The sequence below is a fragment of the Protomyctophum parallelum genome (assembly GCF_964188405.1).
Source record: "Protomyctophum parallelum genome assembly, chromosome: 11".
Lineage (NCBI taxonomy): Eukaryota > Metazoa > Chordata > Actinopteri > Myctophiformes > Myctophidae > Protomyctophum > Protomyctophum parallelum.
The window spans coordinates 21,490,329-21,507,792 of record NC_139707.1 but is presented as its reverse complement, the minus strand read 5'-3'; the positions used below and the strand labels follow the sequence as shown (position 1 = coordinate 21,507,792).

At 41.9% G+C, this 17,464-nt stretch overlaps 1 protein-coding gene across 5 annotated transcripts in view; it reads right to left on the bottom strand.

Moving 5' to 3' along the window:
• pkp4 (plakophilin 4) overlaps positions 1-17,464 on the bottom strand; it is a 99,681-nt gene that overhangs the window by 60,736 nt on the left and 21,481 nt on the right. For all 5 annotated transcript variants that reach the window (XM_083776964.1, XM_083776961.1, XM_083776963.1 and 2 more), the window contains exon 2: positions 15,960-16,093. In XM_083776964.1, coding sequence (XP_083633090.1) covers positions 15,960-16,088 — 129 coding nt within the window. In that variant the 5' untranslated portion in view covers positions 16,089-16,093. The remainder of the gene's footprint in view (positions 1-15,959; positions 16,094-17,464) is intronic.

Below are 17,464 nucleotides of genomic sequence, written 5' to 3'. Positions count from 1 at the left end.
TGTCATACTCTTTGAAAAAAAAATAACTACTTTGTTACAAGAAAAGTCCGGAATTCAAAATTTACTTGAGTAAAAGTACAAAAGTATTAAGTACTATTTATGCAGAATGTCTCATTTCAAGTTTTCAAATGGATACAAATCTTTAGAAAATAGCTGAAGTGGGTAAAGTATGTTTTAATCAAAATCCACAAAGTAAATAGTAATTAAAGTTTTTAAATAAATGTAGTAAAAGTACAACATTTGGTTTGTAGTGGAGTAGAAGTAAAAGTATTGGAAATTGGAAAAGGAAATACTCAAGTAAAGTACAAATACATCAAAACTGTACTTAAATACAGTACTTAAGTTAAGGTACTTAGTTACTTTACACCACTGCACCTCATCACGCAGGCTCAAACGGAACAGGCATGGGAGTTTCAACTTCAAGATTGTCGAAATTGCTGTTGGCAAATGATGCCCGATTTAAATTTGGTTACGCATGTACAGGCTCACAACAACTGAACAACATTGCTTGTAGATCTGATATTTTCAGTCTGTGACACCGGCACACAACCAAGTATAAATCAGACTTACTGTAAAGGTAATCCGTGCAGGGTTAAAAGTTACAACGCTCGGGAAACAGATATCTGTGTCACTCAACCATGTCCACTATGTCAGGAAATGAGACCAGAGGGAAAAAGATAACAAGTGTGTATTTTAACATATTGCATTTACACAGTAAATATCACAAGTTAACCCCTATGACACAAAACATGAATAATACATTTATTATACAATTATGTCAGTGACACAAGTGTTTTCCCCTGGGGTAGTGTACACAGTGTACTGTACATCAATAATGTATGCCTGCTAAGCAGAGTTCATTGGTATGATGTACAAGCCATTCATCACACCCACGGTGTACGGAGGCTGGCTGCCACTGGGACCAGAGATCACAATAGACATAGCTGTAGTCCCGGGTTTCCAGAAGGTGGCATACCCTTCCTATTCCTGTTCTTCGTTTGATTTGCTCAGCATCAGGTTTGACCCGGAAACACATATGAGGCCTTCACATGCGTTTCCAGTTCAAATCTGCTGCTGAACCAGTCAAATAAAGTAAAATAAAGTAAACTGAACAGGTACTTTCTGGAAACCTGGGACTACATTGATCCACTGGGCCTATTGAGTAAAGACTGCTAGATAATATGTAAGCAAGTAACACAATTAAACTGGAAAGTGAGTCTAGACAAGAGGTGTTACAAATATTACAGGTATTTCCAAAATGTAATATATTCAATTTAGAGAACAATTGTCTGCATTTCATAATTCATTATCTATAAAAACAGGATCCATTAACCAGGAAATGTGATTATGTATCACCCTTTTAAAAATAACTTAATGTTGTGCTCTCATGCCATGAGCAGGAACTAAATTATTAGATATGATCTTAAATTGAGAGGATGCTGGCTCTTCAAAAAGCAACAGGCATCCATCAAACAAAGCGCATCTTCAGATTGTTTATGTGCTGAAAGCCCTGTATTTAGTACATGACACAGCCATCTTTCTCAAAAGCCACAAATTATTTCATGACCAACACATTGAAAACAAGTGCAAAGAGACTAAAAGAAACCATCACATGCCACGTAGATTAGATTTGTAAAGAATAAAGTGAAAGTCATGTTAGACAAAATAAGTATGACCAAAGGCAGCAAACCCTCAAAATGAAAGTGACTGAGACTTTCATTTTGCTATTCATGACTCAGGGTTTAAAAATATATAAATAGACAAAGCCATGACACACCCTTCACAGACAACCAGAGGTAGTGATGCCACGTATCGTCACCTTGGCCTGCCATGGGTTCCCTCATATTTTAGGAAGGCGCTTAAAAACATTGCTCTATAGTCTATAGTACTAAACATGTACCTTGATATTGAAGATTGAGAAAGAAAAAAGTCTCTCCCTCCCTGGCACTCTTTTGGCAAAATGGTAATATTGTGAAGGTGAATGTACGTCTCTTTCCTGTCCAATTCAAGATGTAACGCTACTGCACAATTAAGAGGATGACGGTAAAGAAAAACCTACGATGTTAGACCATGTAATTTGGCTCGTTATCTTCATGGAAGAGTGGTTTGGGAGAAGCAGACAAACAGATTGTTAAGCAAACACCCATGTGCATTCATCATCCTGTTGGCAGCAGTAAACTAAAACTGCCAAATCTGTTTTTTTCTTTCTAAAGAAATTAAAATGGGTGTTGTAGCCAAAACAAAACATTAAACTGTCAACAGAATAGACTTAAATTCAATCCAGTACAGGTAGCATTTAATGTCATACCCGACAATCTGACACAAACTTGTATCAAACTTGTGTCAGATCGTATGATGCCGGCTAATCTATGCCATCTAATGGGGTCTTAGTAGACATACTGTATGGATAATATGGGTGATGTAACGGCACAGCTATAATACAATTACATTGGATGCATTGGACTACACATAATTGATGCTGCTCAAATGAAAACGAGAATCTTGTGCATAAACATTTTTTAGGTTTAAAACAGCTTAGCTCAAACATTCCAACTTTACAAAACTAGGAAATCAATAATAAAGGTTACTGAGAATCAGTTTACACTGCTAAAAATATTCTATTTTAACCTAATAGTAAAATCTTCTACCTAACTTAAGGAGGACTGAAACAACATGGAACTTGAACATGAACATCACAGCATCAGCCAATACAATGGCTTGATGTAGGCATGATGTAGTGCTGGTGGACACCGTAATCCTCAATTTTGTCTTGTCAACTCAGCACCTCTTCCACATGAGCAGACAGTAACAGAGGTATACATCACCGACCGTAATCTCTGGCTCATCCTAGCCAGTCCACGTCCAAATCCCAACATTAATTAGGGCTACAGATCTTATCTGGCATTAGTTACATCATTTCTCATTACCTCCGGTGCTGCCCATGTGAGTCTGCTGTAAAGTGCACAAGACAAGAAGCCCTTTTTTGTAGCAGTCTGGTTTGGCCCCTGGCTTGGAAGCAAAGCGCTAGCAATATTCATCAGCTGCTCAGGAACATTTTGCGTAACTGGGGCAGATGGATTCTCCCGTTTACCGGGGACAAAACTCTACTGGAAATATGTTTGTTCATTAAGTGGCAATGATGCTTGACCGTTCCGCACTCTTGCTGCAGCGTGTGGCAGACGTATTCTGGTGTGCAGTTTGAGCCCTGGCACACTGTGCGAGAGCGACAGCAGAGGTTAAGAGGAGGTGAGTGACTACAGCAGTAGGGAGTGGGACAGGTGAAGAGGAACAGGGTCCAAGCAACAAACTGCATGCTGTGACATAGGCTGAGGGACGGGGCCTCTTGGACGAGCTGCGTGACCAGACCTGGAGGAACCACACGGTGCAATTACTCACTGGAACAGCAACAATGTCACCTTGCTAAAATACCCAGGTTTTAGGAAACTGACTGCAACGTCATGGCAGTGCAACATAATGCTAATAAAGATGATGGAGAGAAGGCCGTTTCAAATTGTTGGGTGAAATAAAGTGATAGAGCACATTCTGCAGCAGTCAGGGCTATTAGAGAGTATGGGAGAGAAAATAATTGCTTCGGCACCAAGAGCTGCCTGCAATACAGCTTTATTCAAGCTGATAAGTGACAACCAGCCATAAACAGAAATATGAAAAATCATTCACACACAGATAATGGAATAGCAAGTTTACAATGCAGCATCATTTCTGCCTGGGCGTCTGCAGATTTCTTATGTGGATTTACAAGCATTTACAGGAGGAAGCTTACAGACTTATGAAAATTACTTTAAAATTCTTCCCTTCTGTCAGTAAAAAGGGATTAAAGGCAAAGTAACATACTGTAGTCGAAGACACTAATGGAAAAGAAGGTCAAAGCCAGGTAATCCTCCAGGAGAGATAGGAAGCCTATATTGCATTGACTGTTTAGAGAAATCTGTGATGTATGGCATCAATGTCCCATCATCACAACAACAGTATATTGTTAGGTTGTGTTTACTTTATTCTATCAATTTGTTTTCTACCTTAAAAGGTACTGCAGCACTGTAGTGCTACCGTCAGTTACCTAGTTACAGCCTAGGATCCCGGTGGGCCATTTGAATGCATTATGTATTATAGAGAGGCCGAATTGTGATTTCTAGTCATCATAATTACTAGTGAATTAGGCTACAACAAACACAACCAATGGCAATGAATTAATGGAGACAAATATCACACACTGTGTTCACTCACTGTCTGAGAACAACAGTGAAAGCACATCCGAGATTGATGAAATAAACAGCAGCCATATATACAATTCCAGAGCCATCGAGATAGAAGGGTTGACCCCAATGAGGGGTCAGAAATGCTACATTTGGAGTAAACGGAGATGGCTCCAGGTTCCCAAGTGGCGGGTGCTTTAGTGGCTAAGAGATGGGCCAGTTGCCACAAATCAAATATTAGGTACACTTTCTGAGAAAACTGAAATTGAAAAAGTAGACCAATATTTGAGGCAATTGTACAACTGGTCTGGTGGTGGAAGTGGAACGGACAAACACAAACAATTCACTCTTTTCTAATTGTAATATAAGATAAGATATAGAATAAAGATTTATGATTAAGATAGTCTCACACGCTCTGACAAATCTGAGATGCTACATTACAGATAAACATGCCTTTGGCACATATGAATCCCATGAGCCTTTACCACCCCTAATCCCCACCCATCATGAATATGTAATTAAAGGAGCTGTGAACTGTGTTGGAGGCTATGAGCCACAGATTGATGACAAAAAAAGATAGGCAACAAGAAATGTGTGAAGGAAAATACTGTATATGGAGTGCCCAATGATTCTCATTTTCTAGATGTGTTTTCTTGAAAATTCAGGGATGATTTTCCCTTCTGTTCTGGGTGACTTAAACGTGTTGTCATGTGCCATGTGAAAAATAAATATATGAAAAACCACAGCTAAAGAATCAGAGGTCACCACAGTTCCCTGGATTCTCATTTTAGCTGATGCCTCTGACTAACCGACACGAGTCCCTCTACAAGAATGTAAACAACGCATGGAGGAGGACAATCAGCTTGTGGAGGCGCAGGGGAGTGAGGGGACAGAGTATTGGGGACTGGAAAAACAAGAACCATGTATTCTGATCAAAGACAGACTTACTGTTATTTGCTACAGTATGTATGATAGATACTAGATTGATAACTCAATTGATCCTGCTTTGGAATTTCAGTCACAGAGGTGTGCAGAGGGATTTCAATCACATAATGGTAGCACATAATGGAGGGAGACAAAGTGGAGCGCGATATATTGCCCAAGACTGAAAAGCAAGACAATGAAACAATTGTTTTGGAAGAGCAACAGAACTGGGTTAACCTAGTAGTTAACCTAGTAGTCCATGTTAATGCTGCAACCAAAGTGGTGTTGCCTTGCCTTCCTGGAGTGTTTGTTTACATTATGCTAGCTACCCTGGCACAATTTTGCATCAGATTTTACACTGTGTGAATTTACCAACATGGTTTCCTGTTTTACATCTGCAAACAGCTGACTGTGACTGATTGTGTTGTTCTTGCTTACTGTAAATCACTCTGGATTAAGAGTGTCTGCTAAATGCCTAGATTGTAAATTGTGACAACTGTTACCATGTAGAATTAAATGGTATTGCAATGAAATCTAAGTTAAGACACATAAGAGAGAACATGTATCATTTCAACTTTGCTTCAAATGCATGTTGTGTGTCATTGTGAAGACTTTGGTTGGTCTCTCTCAGGACGATAGCTCTAAACTCGTGTCACCAGGCTTTCCACCATACTGCTAAGTGTTCTGATCCGGTCTAGAGCCTGAAATTAAAGTAACACGAAGGCAATCTGTGTCTCCTGGATTGGAACAAAAAGTCAAAGAGCCGCATTGGTGCAATCACACAATGACACCTAGTACAATTCATAGCCTGTGAAGGGACACTTCCACTGTGAGACCAATAGCTTTATGTCAACACAAAAAGAAAATCCGCTCCAGGGTCTCGAAGACGAGAAGCAGCAATCTAGCGACTGTCAATCTGGGAGTTTTTGTAGTGAACAACGATCTACGGGCAATGATGCTGTAAAGGCCTGGCCCCCACGGGGAGCCAGTGCCCTTGATCTGAGAGAGAGAGAGAACCGGGAGGGAAGGGGGGAGGTATTCCTAAAGAGTCTCAAAACCTCATTTTCAAACCCTCCAGGCAAGCCAAGTGCACCCCCCAACTTCCTCCTTGGATGTGTGGTTCCAAGGACGGCCCCAAAAGCGTCTCACCATGCCTCCATCGTCCTGGGCACGCAACTCCCTAGATGAGTGAGGCTGCTGTGTGGCCTGATGACAACTACGCTGATGATGATAACATTAATGACATTGATGGTGATGAGGATTAACGGGACAGGAGGAGCGAGGCGTCCCAGGGCTAGGTTCAAACCGACCGCACTGCGCAGGGGCTCCAATGCATTGGTCCTTTGACTTCATGTCTCATTGGGAGATTATCACACACACACACACACACACACACACACACACACACACACACACACACACACACACACACACACACACACACACACACACACACACACACACACACACACACACACACACACACACACACACACACACACACACACACACACACACACACACACACACACAGTTTGCCTCTGCACAGTGATACAGCACGATCTCACAGTTGACAACATCTCAGGCTGTGCCTCTCATTCCATCAACCTTTCAATGTTGTCCTTTTATCCCTCCCCGCATATCTCTCTCTCTCTTTCTAGTGCTTCTTTAAAATGCTCCACCCCTCCTTCACCTGTATCGCTCTCCTCCTTCCATATCCCCCTCCCCCATGGGGTAACTGCTCAGAGCCATTTTATTACTATTATCGAGGCCAGAATGCTTATGCCTCCGGATTTCTCCTTGACAGTGTCACAGCCGTGGCAGTGGTGGTAGAGGAAAGTAGATAAGACCTCTAGGAGTTGAGAAACCAGTCGATTGTAATTAGAAGCCTAATTTTGCCTATGACGACAGAACAGACATTATTGCCAGGTGGAGCAAACTCAACCTTTCTCCTGCACTTACAGCGTGAAAAAAAACAGCTAAACTACCACTGCCTAAAAACGTAACCATGTCTGTTGCCATCATCACCTCGAGGCTCGAGCTGGGTCACTTAAACAAAAAACATCACTTTGGCCTCATTAAAAAGCAGACAGAGGAAAGGACTGCACAGCAGAGTCTAGAGTGGGTAATATTTCAGCTCATCAGTGCTTGAAGAGGGTGCTGAAGTTGTAGTACTCAAAGCAAGGTCAACCCAATGAACCATGGGCTCGTAACAGAACCTTAAAATGGGTTTGCGCGTACCGTGTATGTGTGTGTGTATGTGTGTGAGCGTGTGTGTGTGTGTGTGTGAGAGTTGATCCAGACAAAGGCAGGGTCACAGAGGGAGTACTTCAGTTGATCAGAAGAAAAAAAGCAAGAGGCACAAGGGTTCTTCTTGTGTAATGGACTCTGAAAAAGTGGGAAATTTCCACTGTAGTGTTTTCTAGGACTTGATGACTTTTGAAACCGCATGGTATGCCATGCCTGAGAGGCCCATTTTGCCATGCTCTGTGGTGTAGATAGGCATGCCCAGGCACAGTTAATTATAGCACTATTCTCTAAGGGGGCACAGCCTCATGACTAGTGACTAAGGAGAGTTGAGAACACACAAAAACAGCCCCGGCCACACCAGCACCATTTTCACAGTCTGACAACACACTCACATAAAGTGGCTACAGGAAATGATCTGCTCAGGACTTTTCTATCAGAGGCTAGACGTGAGGAAATTTGTGTTAAAAACAAGGGAGAATAAAGGGAGAATAAACACGTATTAATCCGCTATAAACACATAGTGTCCCTGGAGAACAGTGGCACTGAACCTTAATTGAGGGGGTCTTGCCTTCATTCCTTAATAGCATACAGAGCAGGGGATTGGTTAGTAGTTTACACATTATCATCATTTTTCGACCGTGGTCAAGATTACACACACACCTTAGGGAACCTGCCTATGACATACACAATCTCTTGCATCTTTACATAACATTTCTAAATGTGTAATGCCTGTGTGTGCCATTGATACAGGTCTGTTATTAACAGAGACCCAAATGTGAGAAAAGTTTCAATAATGAATGAAGGAAAAGGTGCACTCAAGAATTCAAGTATTTCTAAAGCTGTCTAAGGTGAAACTGAAAGTGAGCACAGCAACATCTAAGAGTATATTTCTGAGGTGAAAATGTACTCTCCAAAAACAATGGAGCCTCAATTTCTATAATTTTTTAATATATTTTTATCCCACGATTTTTGTAACCCATTTTTCACCCCTGTGTCAATTATCTAATGTGATCCTGGGCTCTACACACCCTCCGCCAACCTGGGGAGAGCAACGGACTTGAACCCATGCTTCCTTCATGCCTGAGTGTCCAAGTTGCTCCTTTACACCTGACAGGGGGGAGTTTCCCTGGTTGGACGTAGCGCGTGGAAGGAACACGTTATTCCAACCAGTTCCTTTCCCCTCCATCAGGCGCCCCGGCTGGCCAGGGGGAGGCAGTTTAGAGATCAGGATTATTGCATGTTTTTTTGTGAGGGTACCTACCCTAGGGGACACAGGGAGAACATGCAAACTCCACACAGAAAGGCCCTTTCACCAACCCAGTATACAATTTTAACAAAATTGTATACTGTTGAACTTGAACTGTATACTGCTGAACTTTGCACCTAAAATGCACTAATTTAATCGAAACTTGGTCTATGGTGCCTCTGGATTCTGGAATCAACATTTAGCACTACAGCTTCAATTCTTATAGTTTTATTTATTTTTTACTCAAAGATACTAAACACAAACCAACCCCATAAATCCCAAGGGTTTCCCCTCCTCCAGGTATGACATGAGAGCAAAATGGCCTGCAGGACCCTGGGGAGGCCATAATAATACATTACAGTTTGCTCTGGGAACCTCCTGGATAGAACCACTGATGGAGTTCTACAAACATACTGTAACTAAAAATAGCCATGCAGGGGGACCACTGAAGATGTGTCTATACTTTAAGGCAGGCAGTGCTCAGCGAAGATGAAATGAGATGAGACGAGAGGCATCACAATTCACAACCCCTTCTTCTGGGATTAGAGGTAGGAAGGAAGCAAACCGGGAGAGCAGGCTGATCAATGGGACATTCTTCATAGAAGACCTGACCTCATAGTCATTGATGCTTGCTCCCTGTCTGGAATAATACAACAGCACTGAAGAACCTGCCTGGGGCCCTAATAAACACCACATTATTATGATGAGGTAACCCATCAGACATACAGTCTGGTGACGTTACAAATCTCAATGCAACTGAGCAACACAACTCTTAGACCCTGGCTAAACAAATACATTGGTGATCAGCCTGCAAGATTAATATAAGACAACGTGGGATATTGCACTGCCGACAAATCACAGTAGTTTGATACACATGCAATCTCTTCTCATCATCATTCATTTTTCTATCTACTCCATTGATATTGTATAATTGAACTCATTATAGCTGATAATGGCTAAAATGATCATCCTGATTATGTCGTTATTATATTGATGGTGCTTATTTGTCCACACGCTATGTATTGTGTAATGCATGGGTTTTCAACAGGTGGTCCGTGGAGGTATTGCATATGGTCCCTGACCATGCATTTAGTAATGTAAGATTTGTTGATTTGTTTTAAATGTTCTTTCCACTAGTTGAGAAACCGTGAACTGAATGACCTGGTGACCTATGATGAGTCCATCCATGTAGTCATTTACTGACAACTTGGAGTTCAAGACATTCAACAGAAAAAGGGAGTTTGAATCTCAAGAAAGGGGAAGTGCACCGGATTGTCTGGTTGAGTCATTATTATTAGGACATTTTACCAGTAGTAGTCAACGGTTGAGAAACTGTGGGATGTATACACATGGGATGCATAGCAAGTGTTAACTTACAAAAGCACTAATCTTAGCCCATATCCCCACCCAACACAATAGTGGTCCCCAAGTTGATTCTAAGTCAGGGTGGTGGTCCCTGGTTCACAATCAGTTGAAAACCCCTGGTGTAATGCAATGTTATTGTGAGCCTGGTGGAAGAGGAGATGGCTTGTACAATGTTCTGGGAATTTATCCATGTCTAATGGTGGACACGAGGACATTTACAATTGGCCAAATAAACATGTCAAATTTAACTGCTTGCTAAAGTTCAGTGTTCGGTTGGTCCAGAGTCTGGATACCCAAACAATCACTCCAGCCAGTAGAAAACTACTATGTTACACAGCTTGAACAATTCCTCAGCTGTTGTTGACTCTATTGGATCCACCCTGTTCCTCCTCAACCAGGCCAAGGCCAGACGAGGCCAGAGTCATAAAACTGTAAAGTGGCCAACCCTCCAAGGCAGGGCAGTAAAACACACCCACACACCAAGTGACTTCCTCACTTCCTGCTTTACTTTAATCTGGAACATATACTATCGTTCTCAAAGAGTAACAATTACATTTACCAAGGCTCTCTTATCTCATGGCCACATTTTAGCGAAATAGTGCTCAACATGTATTCTGAGGATCAATTTAGAATTAGAAGTAATAGTAATTGCACACTTCATGATCGCTGAATCAACAGAACTGCAGGCACACCGACTGGCAGAGTGCCATTCCTGCAGCTTTGTACTTCTACAATTAGACTTCTGATGGAACGGATTTAAAAAGGAAAATCGCACCCGTGTGAAGCATTCAAGGCGCTCTTATCCTCATAGATCATCATAACGTAAAATAACCACTATGACATAAAATTGTCCATTCATTGTCAATGGGAATTACATTTTTTTGTAGGACAAGTCTGGTGAACATCTATCTATAAATGCACCATGTCTCTGTCCACCATGTCTGTCTGTCTGTACATACGTGTGTACAGCTGAAATGCACATAACTCGAGAACCGTTAGCGCCACTGAAATTCGACACACACGTTCCACAGTTCCACCGGTGTCAAGCCGGTCGGACCCACGGTTGTCCAGAAACGCCACAAAAGGCCTCTGCCTGGGCTCCATATAGGTGGCCTGTTCTGACATCACAGAACTCCATATATAGGAATAAAGGGACACAGAGGGACAGATACAGAAATCGCCATATATGGGCATAAGAGACAGACAGATGGGTGGAACGGGTACTCTGACATGGGTACAACGGGCTGTAATAATTTATAACTATAAGATGATGAATATTGGAGATGAAGAGTGTAGTGTTGATTCTGAACCAACATGAAAACTGCTGTCCAACAACCCAAAAGGAGCAGGAAAGTGCAGATAGAATAAAAACACTTCCATTAATATGCAGAAATTGAGTCTATAATAATAAGCCATTATGGATGTGTTACACAGATGGTGGGTCAATGCACTAAAGAGTGGCAGTGCAAAGACAGGACTCTAATAAGCAGGAACTGCAGAGCCAAATTCTCACATTAGCAACAGACCCCGCTGCTGGAAAGTCCGTCCTTGTTTGGGCATCGGGGCAAAGCCTGACCGGCAACAGTAAAAGACACAGTAGAGACAAGTTTGAAAAGCCCTGTTCAGATATAGAAGATTTGCAGGCAACTTTTAGCATATTTGATTTTAGTTCTGTGAACTGTGAACGTGCAATCTTGTTTCGGCATGATTTGCAGGCAACTTGTTGGCATATTATTTCATGTGCGACATGCAATCTTGTTTCGGCATTCATGCCAGCTTGGGACAACATTGCAGGCAAAGACTTTGCGGAAAGCAAGTGTGAACACCATGCCGGCATGATAAGTTAATTCACGTGAGGTTACAACTAATCCAACTCACTGTCTGTGAAGGTCCCTAGCTCGACCATGAATGGCCAGACTCCCTCTCTGTCTGTTGTGTACAGCAAGCATGCTTTAACTAATTTAGACCTGAGGCCGATTCTAAACATGGCTTCTAAATCCTGACCCAAGTTTTCTGAAAAACATATATGCACCAAGTCTCTGTATGTACGACTACGTACGTTTGTGAGTCTGAAATCCACGCAACTCAGGAACCGTTCACCCCACCAACTTCAAACTCGACAGGGTACAGGCTTTAGTACCTGCATAGACTCCATATATTCATGACAAAGAACTCATGTGGGCAACTGGGCATAAAAGGGACTCAGACATAATAACTGGGTGGGGCTGCTGGGGGATGCATTCCCAACTTGCATCGTTCCAAGTAGACCAGTGCCCAATTATTGACACCGTTCTGGTATTATAAAATGACAAAAAATAAATACTATACTGTAAATAGCAACCCAAAAATGGGTTCCCATCTTGAAAGGTAAACATCCAAAAGGGGGTTCCCGTCCTTAATGGGTAGTGGGAGAGAGTTACGCCAAGAATGAGAATGGTACCGCAAACTGTACAGGAAAATGGGGAATGTGAAACGCCTCTCCTCCTACTGCCTATGCCGGCAGCTTATGTTAGTTAGCGTCGCAAAAGGTTAACGGTATCCATATCTGAACGCAGCTTGTGAGAGAGCATGGGAGCATCGATAGAGTACTACTCAGTCACCACCACACAGGCACTCATCCTAAACAAGCTGCAGCATTAGTAGCCCCAAACCACAGTTCCAGCATGGTGGGCTAGCATGTTTATGCCAGCAGCAGGATCCCTCGAAGGTAGGCGTTTCCACAATCACAGGAAAGCCTCTCGCAAAAAGACCAGAGGGAAAAAGCCCACGCTCACTCTCACACACACACAAGTCTATGACCTCTCACTCGCCCTCCCTCTGGTCTCTCCCAACTCCCTTAAAGACAGAGAACGATTAACTTACAGTCATCTCTCGGTTCTCCAACAGGAATTCGCCCCCAAGGCATACATCTCCAGCCAGTCATTCTAAGTGCAAAGCTCAGGATATCTGCGCTGCCTTCATATCTGTGAGTCTTGGACGAATGGCTGAGCAGCACGCCAGGGAAGGAAGTGACATCGACAGGTGCTCCTTCCTACTGAATTGTCTAAACAACAGCAACATTCCCGCAGAAGGAATACGTGGGGTTAACAAGAACCCCCCCCCCCCCCAACTGTCAAATCAACTCCATTGTCAATGTACAACAACAAAGAGACAGACATCTTGCTTTCAAAATCTGTAATAATGGAGTAAGTAACCGCATTTGGCCATGAAGTGGAAACTAGGCTATATGAACACTGGAAACGGGCCAGCGAGAAAAGTCAACCGTAGTGTGTGTGTGTGTGTGTGTGTGTGTGTGTGCGCGTGCGTGCGTGTACACACAGACTGAGAGAGAGATTGAGAGAGAAGGAATGAGTCAGAGAGCATGTCCCTCTCTCTACAGGCTCAATACTCTTTATTCTAGATGGCCCCTCTGATTGTGAATCGATGTGAGACTGGCCATGACAGCGAGCCTCAGCAATCAGCAGCTTAAGCACAATCCAACCCATTTTACCTCATTGAATAGTGAAAACAAAGCAGAGACGACTTGGTATATATGGACAGTTGGAATGGACACACAAGCCATAATAGAACTTCCTGTTTTCCGTTTGGCTGCGGGTCTGAAAATGTATATGTTGAAACTTTTGTTTCTGAATAGTGTGCACGACTGTACGTGCATGCGTGTGTTGTAATGCCGGATTTTTTTTGCAATTGCAGTATGCGTTCTTCATTTGTTCACCGTAAAAGACATTTGACAGGGAATGAGAATGAAGAAATAACATAGGACATTTACTACACTGTGGATAGACTACGGTCTATTTGTTATGGAAAGCACTTTGGGTCAACTGCTGTTGTTTTTAAATGTGCTACTGTATATCCAGGGTTGGGAAGTAACGGATTACATGTAATCCGTTACTGTAATCAGAGTAAAAGAAAAAGTTTAACTAACGTCTTAGAGTACATTTTAAAATGTGTAATCTGGATTACAGTAACGGGGGTGTTGTAACGGGGGTTACATGAGGATTACATTCTCCCTTCCCCTCATTAATTTTACAAACAAGTTATAAATTATTATAACACCAAACAGAATGGATTGGAGTTGAGCGCACCTCTCTGACTCTGTGTAAAATCCTCACAGTGGAGGCTGCTGCTGCGTCAGGGCGGTGTTGCCAATTTGCGAGAGAAATAAGCAACCAGGTCTATGAAAACAAGCCCAAAAGAAGCGACTATAAAAGGCCACACGAGCACTTCAAAGCTATATATATCGTCCATTAAACAATGTGCATATTTATATATGTTGGCTATTTGAAAATAGACGATCTACAAGCTCACAACCGTTCTACCATTATTTACAAGCAACTTCAGAAAAATAAGCCCAATGTGGCTTATAATAATCAGACCAGGCAACACTGCAGAGATACTAGATAGGAGAGCATATATGATATATTGGATTGGGGATAAATAATGGGTAGCGCAGTCTTCTCTTTTAGGTCAAATACAATGAGGCTTTTTATTTAAAGAGTAGCCTACGGGTATAAATATAATTGTATAGGGCTGAGTTCTTTGTAGACTATATAAATGAGTCTTTACTGTCTAGTCAATGTTTTAAACTCATGCCATGTCTATCTAAATGAGTGTCAGCCAGGAATGTCAAAAATAGTTTTTATTTGCCACTTTGACCACACATGGATGGAGTTGTTGGTTGTCAAAGTTGTTGGTTGTTGTCAATCAAACAATCAAAATGGTTCTGTAGGTCAAGATGCATTTTTCTTATGATCTGTTATAAGTTGACACAATGACTCTACAGTAATGTAACTGTTCAGAGGTCAAATTCTTAACAATTAAATGACCTTAACCATATTTCAGTTGTCCTTATCTTAATTTCATAGGCTCAACATTCTTGTCTATCAATGGTAAAACTTGTATTATCTAATTAAATTTAGTTTTACTTAAAAGTAATCCAAAAGTAACTGAAAGTAACTTGTAGTTACTTTTTAAATGGAGTAATCGGGATTACGTTGTTACTGACTACATTTTTTTAGCAAGTAACTTGTAACTGTAGGGGATTACTTTTTAAAAGTAACCCTCCCAACCCTGTGTATATCATCATATCATACTTTAATTCACTCAATGTCTGAATGTCTGTCTGAAACACTGTCTGTCATAGCTCCTCACTGGCTGCACCATAATATTACGTGACGCCCTTTTTTCAATTTAACAAATGATTAATTAATATTAAATTTATTAGTGAATTAAAAGTCCCCATCGATTTACATGGGAAAATGCAAAAACTCACATCAAGTATTTTTCTCTCAGAAACCGTCAGAGCTAACACTTTTCATAATAATTATAAAAATGTATGTAATACATAATTGCATCAGTTGGCCTCATGGTGGCGCTATAACAGCCCACTTTACATTTCGCCTTATAACTTTTGAACCTTAGGTCATTTGCGCCCTTTTCCGCCATTTTGACTTTTCTTCAAAACACACTTTTTGCTCTTCCACCTACAGATTTTGTGCAAAACTCACAAACATAGGTACATGATCCATGGCCCTATCCGATTAAAACACCACAGGCAGAATTTTCATAGTTTGTATCGTTCGGCTGTAATGGGCTTCCAAAGTTAGTGGGAGGGGCCTGTTTAATTCCATTTGCATCCATAGGGGGTGCAGCAAATGCTGAATCTCACAACGTATATTGCAAAAACATGCTTTTTGGGGGATACATCCGCTATGAGTGCGATAGCGTAGCCTACGTGCACTATAGCGAGACAGGACAATTCCCTCCCAATCAGCAATGTGATCTATTACATCGCATCACCCAGACTGTACATCATTTGATGTTCATATTATTCAGAACGGGTAAGGTCTAGTATGATTCATTGCAAGCTTGGTGGTTTCTATCAATCGGAGTGGTAATATGGAGGGACATAATGCCGCTGTCGAGACTATAGGCGGTGATGACCGAGCAGGAGCGCTGCCCACCTGTTCTTTGACGGAGGCCAGGATGGTGTTGGCAGTGTGGTCTACCTCCATGCTGTGGCCTGTGGACCCCTCTCGGATGGTCAGCAGAAGCCCCTCCTCCGTCACTGGGCTCGGCTCAGGAGCTGGCATTCCTCCTGTGCGCGCACACGCACACACACACACACACACACACACACAAACACACACACAAACACACACACGATAAACAACTCGATTGTGTTTTTGTCGTCAAACACAGAGACATATGAATACAAATATTTCTTTTAGGCTTTGAAGTTGCACATGCCGATATGGTAGACATAATCTAAATAAACAAAGAACAGAGTGACATAATTAATAACTTTATACTATATATATAAAAAAGCATTAATAGTGGAAATAGTCCCTCAACAAGCTCACAATGCATGATGCTTTGTGAGCTTGTAGATCTGCTATTTCCATTATTTCTTGAAAATGTTTGCAAATAATGAACATTTATCAACATGGAAACGTTTAGAAATAATTGCAATAATCTCAAAAAATTGCATAATAATGATTGCGACAGGATTAGAAACACACACAAAAAACACACCAACCACCGGCACACGCACACTATTTTTTTTTTTTTTTTAAGATATTTTTTTGCGGCTTACGCCTTTTTATTGATTTTTTGAAGGGACAGACAGTAGGCTGACAGGAAACGGGAGAGAGATGGGGGGATGACATGCAGTAAAGGCCGTGTCGGGTCCGGGAGTCGAACCCGCGGCACACTGCGACTGGATTACCAGTCCGGTGCCCAGACCGTTACGCTACGGCCTGGGCCTCACGCACACTATTGTGTGTGTGCATGCATGTGCAAACACACTCCACAAATAAACATGCACATGAGTCCCCCCTCCCCTACATAATACATACACAGCCAAGCAATACTGAGACTGGAGTTGTGATCACATGCCACCAACAGCAAATAAACACGCCCACACATGCCATATGGCCAATTCAAGTTGTTTTGCATGAATATTTGATGTCTGTGATGCCGTAGGTTAATTCCATATCGCCTCCAAGTGACAAATGAACTGATTTGTGTATTGAACGTTGATGGCAATGCCACAAGGAACACACACAACCATGACCCCATTTGAACTTCCACTGACTGATGTCCAAAATGCAATGAAAACCCAATTCTAGGAATGCTGAAGTGCCAGGCATATAGTGTGCATAATTTGTGTGTGTGTGTGTGTGTGTGTGTGTGTGTGTGTGTGTGTGTGTGTGTGTGTGTGTGTGTGTGTGTGTGTGTGTGTGTGTGTGTGTGTGTGTGTGTGTGTGTGTGTGTGTGTGTGTGTGTGTGTGTGTGTGTGTGTGTGTGTGTGTGCGAAAGAGAGAGAAGGAGAATCAATGCACGTTCAAATGTTTTAGGTATGAGAAAGCTGTGAACAAGAGAGACAGGAATAATAAGACACAGATAGAGAAAATGAGACAGTGAGAGAGAGAGAGAGAGAGATTCAGCAAGCGAGACAGAGCAGGTC